At 40.6% G+C, this 9,321-nt stretch overlaps 1 protein-coding gene across 2 annotated transcripts in view; it reads right to left on the reverse strand.

Moving 5' to 3' along the window:
- The window catches only part of GALNT7 (polypeptide N-acetylgalactosaminyltransferase 7), a 143,228-nt gene that overhangs the window by 82,661 nt on the left and 51,246 nt on the right, over positions 1–9,321 (reverse strand). For both annotated transcript variants that reach the window (XM_018555135.1, XM_018555134.1), the window contains one exon: positions 3,205–3,662. In XM_018555135.1, the coding sequence (XP_018410637.1) occupies positions 3,205–3,662 (458 nt within the window). The remainder of the gene's footprint in view (positions 1–3,204; positions 3,663–9,321) is intronic.

Here is a 9,321-nt window from a genome sequence, read left to right on the forward strand (position 1 = left end):
CTCAATATTCGGGTACAAATCTTCAGCCTGTAAATAATCAAAAATCTAAACCTTTCCCTGCACAGGGCTCAGAACCTTTAAAATAAATAACCAACAGTGTATCTAAACCTAAAAACAAACATGTTTAAAATACTGCAGCTTACCAGTTTTTAGATGTGGTGACTGCGCTAGTTTTCACTTTTCAGGCTAAGAACATTTTCAGCAATCACAGATGCCGTGACCTGGTCATTTCCTGTGAGCTGACCAAAAAGCACAAACAGCTTTATTTGTATTTGTGTAAACTACTAGTCCCATCAATCTGCCTTGCAAGGGCCTGTGTTGATGGCTTTTGTATCCCCAAATTTGTAGAGGAAAATACATTTATAAATATCTTGGGAGGCAAAAAGGAAAAAGTTCCACTTTTATACCAAAAAATAAAAAAAAATGTGTGTATATATATTAATGTGTGTGTATATATGTATACACACACACATATATATTTTTTATTATAAATATGTGCACTGCATTTCTTTAAAAAATCTGCAAGAGGTGGAAGTCAAATGTAAAGGCTCTGCATAGCTAAAGGGACGCAAATAGTGCTTATTTTATTGAAAACACTAAGATTGCTTAAGCTGGCCATAGACTGTTATATTTTCTTTGTTAAACCCACAGACTGAGCAAATAAAATGTAGTAGATTCCTCCATCAACACTTACGAGCGTGGATGGAGGCATCCTCCTCTGTTTTCACTGTATTTGGACAGCGGTTCTTGGGTGCTTGCAGCTGATTGGCTGCAAGATCCGTTCGACCAAAGATTTTCAAACCTGCTCCTTCGCTCTCCTGATTGAGGGAATGCCAGATGGAAGGGTGCCAGCAGTGGAACCCGCTGTGCCAATTTAGGACTGTTTAAGAACCAGCCAAAATGTGTATGGCCAGCATTAAGTAATTATTATAAAAGGCAGATCCTGCTACTCCCCCAGTCAGTTTGAGAAAGAAGAAGGTAAGACAAATCAGTAAATTTTTAGACTAGAGAAGGGTAAGAATATGCTACATAAATGCTATAATCCTGCAACGCATGGTGTTTATAGACTGTTCATGGTCCAGGCAATTACACTGCGTCTCCCTAAGATCTTTTTTATCTTAGTCTTTATGTACTTATTAGAGGCTCAGGCAGAAGAGAGTGGGACATGAAGGAAAGAGAAAGATTCTGAATGTAAAATGATTGCACGGCATCAGATTAAGAGGAAAGAGGAGTCATGCCCTCCATCTGCCTGCCACCCCATAACTTCACCCTAGTTCCCAAAGACAGAAGTTTATAACAGGCATATACAATGGCTTCAAAATCTGGCAGCACCATCTACAGTATATCAAAGGCGGAACACGTACGATTTAAGAAGTAGAGGGAGGCTAAGTGCTAAGCTTTACTACCTAGCCAGAAGAACAAACTCAATGCCTAATGCACAATGTCTAAAACATGATGTTTATGGCATGAAATCTCCCACACTGCGTCTTTTGTGCTTGCTTTCTTTCTACCGACTAGCGGGAAATTTACTTCACCCTGGCTGCAACTATTTTCATAGTACCAGTTCTCTGCATGCGTCCTAGCTGATTAAGTCACTTGTGTTCACTTTGAACATGTCTTTTGAAGCGACTTTAGTATCCGAGAACATGGCAAACAAATAAAGCCTTTCTGTCACATCTCTGGAAGTACAGCGTTAAGTGAAGGTGAGGCAAGAGGGTGCTCAGGGCAAAGTGCTTCCATAACAAACACGCAGCAGGTTAGTCTTGCAGAATAAGAAACTTCTGTGCTGTAATCTATAATGGAAGCAGCTCCTCTTCATAAAACAATCTACTCTAGCTAAGCTGCAGGCAATGGCTTTGATTCGGAACCTTTAGGGCCGCCATCAACACGAATATATTACAAGAGTGCTAACTAAATTAAATAGACAAAAGTTTACGGTTATATCCCAGTCCTGAACATTCCTCTGAAAGCACAATACACTCACGGGTATCCTATAAACCTGGGATTTTCATTCATGGCACAAATCAGATTCTTGATTTTACGTCAACGCTTGCATAATAAAAAAGGCCAACTTGGATCTGACTGGTTTCTATGCAGAAGTCATTCATAATGCATGGAGCAAATAACTAGAGTTATTGCATATAGCAACTGATTTTAAAGATATATCTTTGCAGATAAAATGTGGTAAGTAACGCTGAATAAGCAGGATATATGAATCTCATTGGAAAGTCTGTAAAATTATAATAATTTAAGATTAAATGTTCGGTTTTGTTGCATAAACACAATTGAGACAGGTTCTCTTTAAAAAACGTATGCTCTGGATGCCATCTAATGTCTATAGACAGACTGTCTGCACAACTGCCAAACTATCTCATTCTTGAATGATAAGTGCTTAAACAGCAGTCTCAGTCTTAGGCTGGGTTCACACCTAGGCGTATTTAATATGTGCGTTTGTCGCGTGTTTCGTGTTGGACGCGTGACTTCGTGCGACAAAAGCGCGTTTCTGAGGGCTACTTGGCTGTATCCCAATGGAAACGCGCAACAAAAACGCCCAAAAGAAGCTCCTGAACTTCTTTGGGCGTAGGACGTTTTGTAGCGCGTTCATAAGGCCTGTAATACGCCCAGGTGTGAACCATACCACTAGGAAATAATGGGATTTCGGTGTTTGAGCGTTTTGCAGAGCGTTCGAACGCGCTACAAAACGCCCAGGTGTGAACCGGGCCTTAGAGGCACAAAAGGATTCCATGTAGACAATCAGGCTTTTTTATGGATCATCAAGTGTAGGTGGTGATCCACTAACATCTATTGTACAGATATTCACAATATGGATATGATAAAACTTCCACTATATCTCAAACATTGCGCAGTCACTGATCTGCACCTTGTACACTGTGTATGCTGAGCACTTTCTAACATACTAAGTGAATCGACTTGAAGCCATGTTTAAATACTGTATTGAAGCCATTTGTTGCAGTAACACAAATCATTGGATCCCATATTCAACCCTTATTTTGTCTGACTGGAAGAGGCCTGGAGAGAGAATTCAGTTATCCTTTAAGCCTGCAAGCATTGAATAAAACAAGTATAATTATTCTAGAGCAAGTCATGAAGCTTAGAAAACTTCACACAAGTTACAAGATTGTATAGAGCACTATTTTTCGATTTAATCCTACTAATATTGTAGAATGAAAATATTTCACTTACTCTTCATGTCGCAAGTCATTGACTGTTCTGTCTAGTGAGATCATGTCACTTGCAACCATGTTAAATCCAAATTCTTTAATGCTGGATTGAACGGACTCCTTGTATTCAGAGCCAAGCACGAATGGCTTTCCTCCCTCTCCAGGACCACCAACAACACCCTGGGGTTCTGGTTCTTTGGGTTCAAAATTCCCCAGGATTCCAGCACGAAAAATGGGATCTGGATACGCATGCTTCTGTGGTTTAAAAGTGACAAACTGTCGTTGTGGCACATTCTGCTGGTTGTTCGGCTTCACTTCCATACGATTATGATCCTTCTGAACCTTATTCTTTCTTCTGATGGAATCAAGGTCTACCTCCACACCCTCGACACGAGGCCATGGCACCACGGGTTGGAAGTCATGTTTGGAGTCTATATTTTTTTCTATTTTACCAGGCTGAGGGAGGTTGGCATTTTCTTCCTGTAAAAAGGTGAAAAAAATACAAAAAGTCAATTTATAAGAATCGAACTCCTATCAGTAATACTTCTCTTATACCTTTATACCATATAACTATGCAACGAAAAGAAGCATTAATCATTTTCATATATTTTGTATTGTGGGGTTAATAAATGTGATGATAAATATTACCATATCATTTTTTTTTGATTCCTTTTCACATTTTTATGTACAATAAGCTGTCCAGCAAAAGTCACAATGCCTCAAATTATAAGGGCCCATTCATGCCTATGTGTATGTTTTTGTATGCTGCATACATAAGAAGCCCCCTATGTGATAGCCAATTTACACAGACAGGTCCCCTTCATGGAGACATCAGGGGTCTCTAGGACCCCTGTCATCTACGAACCCCCAAAGAAGCAGAGATCTGCTTCAACAGCTTATCTCCAGCTACAGAAGCCGGAGAATGACAGCTGAATGTGGAAGTGATGTAATATACATCACTCCTGCATCCAGAGACTGGGGAGGAGATCAGAGGGAGATTATGTGATGATCTCCGGTGACCGAGCAGCCCTGCGGGTGCCGAGCCCACACCGGACGCAGCGGGGATCAGAATCGGCAGCGGCGCAGGGATGGCACACACCCGCATGCAATATACCAGCGTTCCAGCGGCTCTACAGCTGGACTGTTTACAATTTAAGCAGTTTTCCCGCTCGCTCGCGCAACCTAGCTGTGCACACGAGCACGACGGGCGGGGACGTTTAAAATTGCCCGCTTACATCCAAGAAGCTCCCAGCCGGTTGTTTAATTACAACGGCCGGCAGAGAAGCAGTTAAATATACATAATCCAATGATATTATTTACAGCACACTACCATCCTCTTCTACTCAATGTAAATTATTTGTAAACCCTATTGTTCGTTAAAGGAGAACTTTGGGGTCAGTGTTTTTCCCCATAGTTCTCCGTAGGGTAACGGGAGGACACAAACTAGCGTCCTCCCGTTACCCTAAGCTAGCTCGCGGTATACTGAGACGCCGCAGCGGATCCCGACCTGGACGTCGGGATCCGCCCAGCTGCGTGAGTGAGGACTGTCATGCCATCAGACACTTGACGACTGTTAAAAATTGCGTTTGATTCTCATTTTGATTCAACATTCGATTTTTGAATGACCGGAGTTTTCTAAAGGAAAACCACATTAACTGGTAGAATTCCAATATGCTCCTTCAACTTTTATTGTCACTGCGATTGAAACTGATCATTGATTTGACCCCATCATCTTTTAGAAAGTTAGAGGAACGAAATTCTAACTGTGTATACCCTACTTTTCAGTGACTGCAAATAACTGCAGACAAGCTAAATGTAAACAAAGCAGAGTTTATAAGTTTATGGCTTGTGATGCCAGTTCTCAAATCACGGGGGTAGAAAAGGCAGACATATGAGGATATACTTGCAAAACTACCACAAACACTAAACAGAAGGGGTTGTTCTGATTTTGAATGATGTAATGTGACCAATTTGGGCTTAAATACTTCTCAGTAGTGGAGTTTTTGATTTTTTTCTAGGTGCTAGTAGAAGAAAAAATACACCAAACACAGTGGCGTGCTCTGTTATAATTCACTACAAGTAGTAAATCTTCTATGCATGGTATGATTGATTATCATACCAGAACTTTGTGCCGTAGCTGCAGGTACTTTATTTGAAGTATGTACACAGGGACATATAGACCCCTAATTCATCAAGCAGCAAGAACACTTAAGGTGTGCTAAAGTGGCCTCTGGAGCAATATCACATCTAACACCCCTCAAGTGCTTTATGAATCAGACCTGTACACACTCATAGGTTTTCTTTCAGTGGTAATGACTACAATTAATGACATCAGCAAATAAAGTAATAGCTTATCGACCATTAATTCCCCCTACTGACAAATGACAGCCAGTGCAACAAATGACAAAGCGTGCACAGACACACAATATTCACATCTGTTATGGGTCCTGATAGCATAACAAGCAACACGATTACTTCTTGCAAAACCAGTGATCAGTCGCAGGCGGATAGTAGAAATCATCAATTGTGCGCTGGTAATGTCTAAGAAGCTAGTGAAGCAAAACCCTAAATAGTTTCTAGCAAAACTGTGGGAGTGGGACTGGGATATTCTGTTCTATGTTTAGCATCAGGCAGCAGATGGCATTCACAGTACATTTACATTAGACAATGTAGAAAGGTCAAGTATATTGCAAGGAAAGTGTGCTGTAATGCATGTCATTTTAAAAGGGAGCACTGAAAATCCTAATGTACGGAATAAAGGCCAGAGTTGTCCATGTGGATGGCTTTAGGCTTGACACATGTCAGCAAAAAACTCAGGTGCTACTTAGCTTTGCTAAAAGCCTCCACAGATCCAGACATATAACCTATTGCATTTTGCTGCCCTTTATGCTAAAGATTGCCAAGCAATTTCCTGATGTCACGGTTTAGCCAGCTACACAAATCAAAAGCATTTTTGAAAAGGTCAGCGCCACCAAAAGAAACCCCAAATATTTCAGTTTTACATTGTTTCTGGCTTTTTATATCTCTGATGGATTCCAGAGGAGAGATATTAGCACCAGAATTCCCTATTTCTTCCAACTGCTGAGGCCACTACAAATCCAAAATGATGGTGTCACACTCCTCTAGTAGATTCAGCAAGTTCAAACGCATGCAAAATGGACCTGCTTAGCTCCTATCAGTCTATTTGCATGTTTTGCGTAAAAACTTCCGACAGCATACAAGCACACTCGCAACAAAATGCTGTTGAACCATACTAGGAGATCACACTTAAAAGGAAACCAGTGCTGAGACAATGGAGGGTGCAATTGCTGATCTCTTCTTCTGACAATGATAGTTGTCTGGCTGTCATGCGGTTTCACTGTTTTCAACACTTTCTGAAGCAAGAATCTGGAACAAGTAGGCAGATATGGCGTTCTGACATCTCTCTGGCCTTCCTAATCCGCCTTTTTGTTATGGCTCTGGGGCCAGAGACAGACACCTAGCTTTCTTGACAGGAGGTCAGCATTAGCAACACTTGTATTTCTTGCAGTACAGGTTTCCTTTAGGGCTGGATTCACATAATAGAGGTATTTAAACTTTGCACTTTAGTATGCATCTGCAAAGCAAGTTCTACAGCACGCCACTGCATTATAAGACACGTTTTGCTAATTTCCTGTGCATTCAAGAGCAACAGAATGAGAATTTAACATTCAAAATAAAACGCAGTGCAGTTATGTCACTATAGGTGAATTGGGCTTAAGCGCTTGTTCACACCATGTCCGGATCATGTCCAGACCGGAGGTTTGTTCCCGGACCAAAAAAACATCCTAATGTATCCCTGTGGTATTTCTGGGCTCTGTTCACACCAGCAAAGTCTGCTCCGGACCAGACGGGAAAGAAATACGGCTGGTTTCATTTTCTCTGGTCTGGAATGCACTGGAACGCATGGAAGTGTATCAAAAATGCATGCAAACTCACTGGACTGCACCTGAAAACCCATTTTTAGCTAGAAAAAAAAAAAGCATCAAAATTGCTGTAAAAATCAAGGTAAAATGCACTGCACTGTGTTTGTGGTTTGCTCCAGACATGGTGTGAACATGAAACAAAGAGCCAACAAGCACAACTGAAGAATTATGCATCTGCGAACATCAGATTGTGCCTCTATATAACCATGTCATTTAACCCATAGACTTCCACTATTTTACACAACCTAAAAAATATACACATGTACTACTACCAGAATAGCCCAAAATCCCTGCTATGTAGTAGTTGGAATACGTGGCTTCATGAACATGTATGAAATGCAGGAAGTACTGTCAGGAATTATATAGTTTAGCTATAAGGGTAACAATCTTACGGATAGCAGAGGGCTAGTTGTGGTTTATGGTGTAGGACCAACAAAAACACATACATCACCAACTTATACAACCTACATTTCCAATGGTCTTGCTTCAAGAGTTACATGTCTGATTTGGCAACCAAGGTAACTATGCATACAATAAGAAAAGCATGGAAGGTAAACAGTTATAGACTATGCATGGTACTAGTATGGTGTATGTGGTTAAACTATAGGACACTGTGACCTGTTAGATTGGAAACCTTATAGGAATCTCTGTCTCTTTGTTGATGTTGTGTCTTTCTTTCAACAATCCAGTATCACATTCACAGATAATACAGTATAGTGGTTGTAAAATATTTATAGGATATTTTGATGGTGGCAACAACCAAAAAGCCTTGTGTCAAATCAGAGCCAGGCCCCTAAAGGCAACCTAGGCAGGATCTACTGGAAGGTCAGGTGGCCTACCTACGACTCCTACAGTAAAGCAGGGGAAAGTGCAATTGTTTAAGAGAGTACACCTGCTCCACAAGAGGGGGATGCAATTGTACGTGGTTGATGCCCGAAGGGAAAGGGCAACGCCAATACAGATGATGGCACGGCTTGGGCCTATAGCAATACTTTTCAATGTCATATGTAGCGATGGGGTGGCCAAAGCTCCTACCTTGATCTGTCCGTGTCCACCATATCATGCACTTTTGCAATAAAAATGTGGTCTTGTCTAATTTTACTCCACATATTCAAAAGACAGAACATACTACAACTAGAACAAGCCTTTGTAATAATACATTGTACTCTTCATAAAAACATTCTAAGCTCACTTTTAAAAATGGTAATTAGTGATCCTGTAAAATGTAAATTATATAAATGTTGGAAGAAAAGAATATAAGACAATGATGCCTTTAATGTGCGGTGATCAATATCCCTACGGTAAGCATCATACAGGCATCTGGAGCGGTAGCTTAGTAATGTACATGAACTAGGCCTGGGGGGAATTGTAGTATCATGGAATAGTTAATAGCTCAGACAATGACCCTTGCACAGAGTGTGTTTGATCGACAGGTCCCTGTGTGGAATTGTGATACTGAGCTCTTAAGTATTCATTTAAACACACCCAACTGTGCAGTCATGAGGAAATGTTTGAACAACTTGAGTATGGTTAAGCACAAAGCAATTGATCTGAGCACCTTAGAGAGGAGTTGAACAAAGTGCAATTATTTCTAGATAGTAGCAGGTCTCTGATGAGTACCCTTTGCACAGTAAAAACCTGAAATATGCTTATTAAAAAGCATTTGACTCCTAACAGCCTTGATTAATATTAGATGACAGTGTCCTATGACACTTTAGTATCCTAAAATGCAAAATAATTGGTACTTCACCGTGCAGGGAGGTGTATGGAAAAAAATTGGTGGCAGCTATATCTAAGGGGGTATCGACTTTGTGGCAACAGCCCTCTACTCAGGGGAGTGCGTATAACAAGTCAGTAGAAAAAGTATGGAAAACATACTTTCTAAATACAAGTCCAGCAAAAAACCTGTTCAAAAATGCTCAAACCTCTTCAACTCTTGACCATATGTACCATGATACAAATGACAACACCCAACTACGTGCAGTTCATGAGTGCTGAGCCCCCAGGACATCAAGTGTGTTAGTGGCAGGTTCACCAAGTAAAAAAAATTGAAAAAAAAAGAAAAATCATGTAACCGGCTCATCCAAGGACATATAAGCTGCAATATATTAAACACAAAGCTAAAGTACTTATAAGTGAACAGGCTAATGTGCTAAGTGTTTGTGATTTTGTTTGGCTACTTTTGTGATTCACAC

This window comes from Nanorana parkeri, unplaced genomic scaffold, assembly GCF_000935625.1.
Source record: "Nanorana parkeri isolate BGI_ZX_2015 unplaced genomic scaffold, ASM93562v1 scaffold185, whole genome shotgun sequence".
NCBI lineage: Eukaryota > Metazoa > Chordata > Amphibia > Anura > Dicroglossidae > Nanorana > Nanorana parkeri.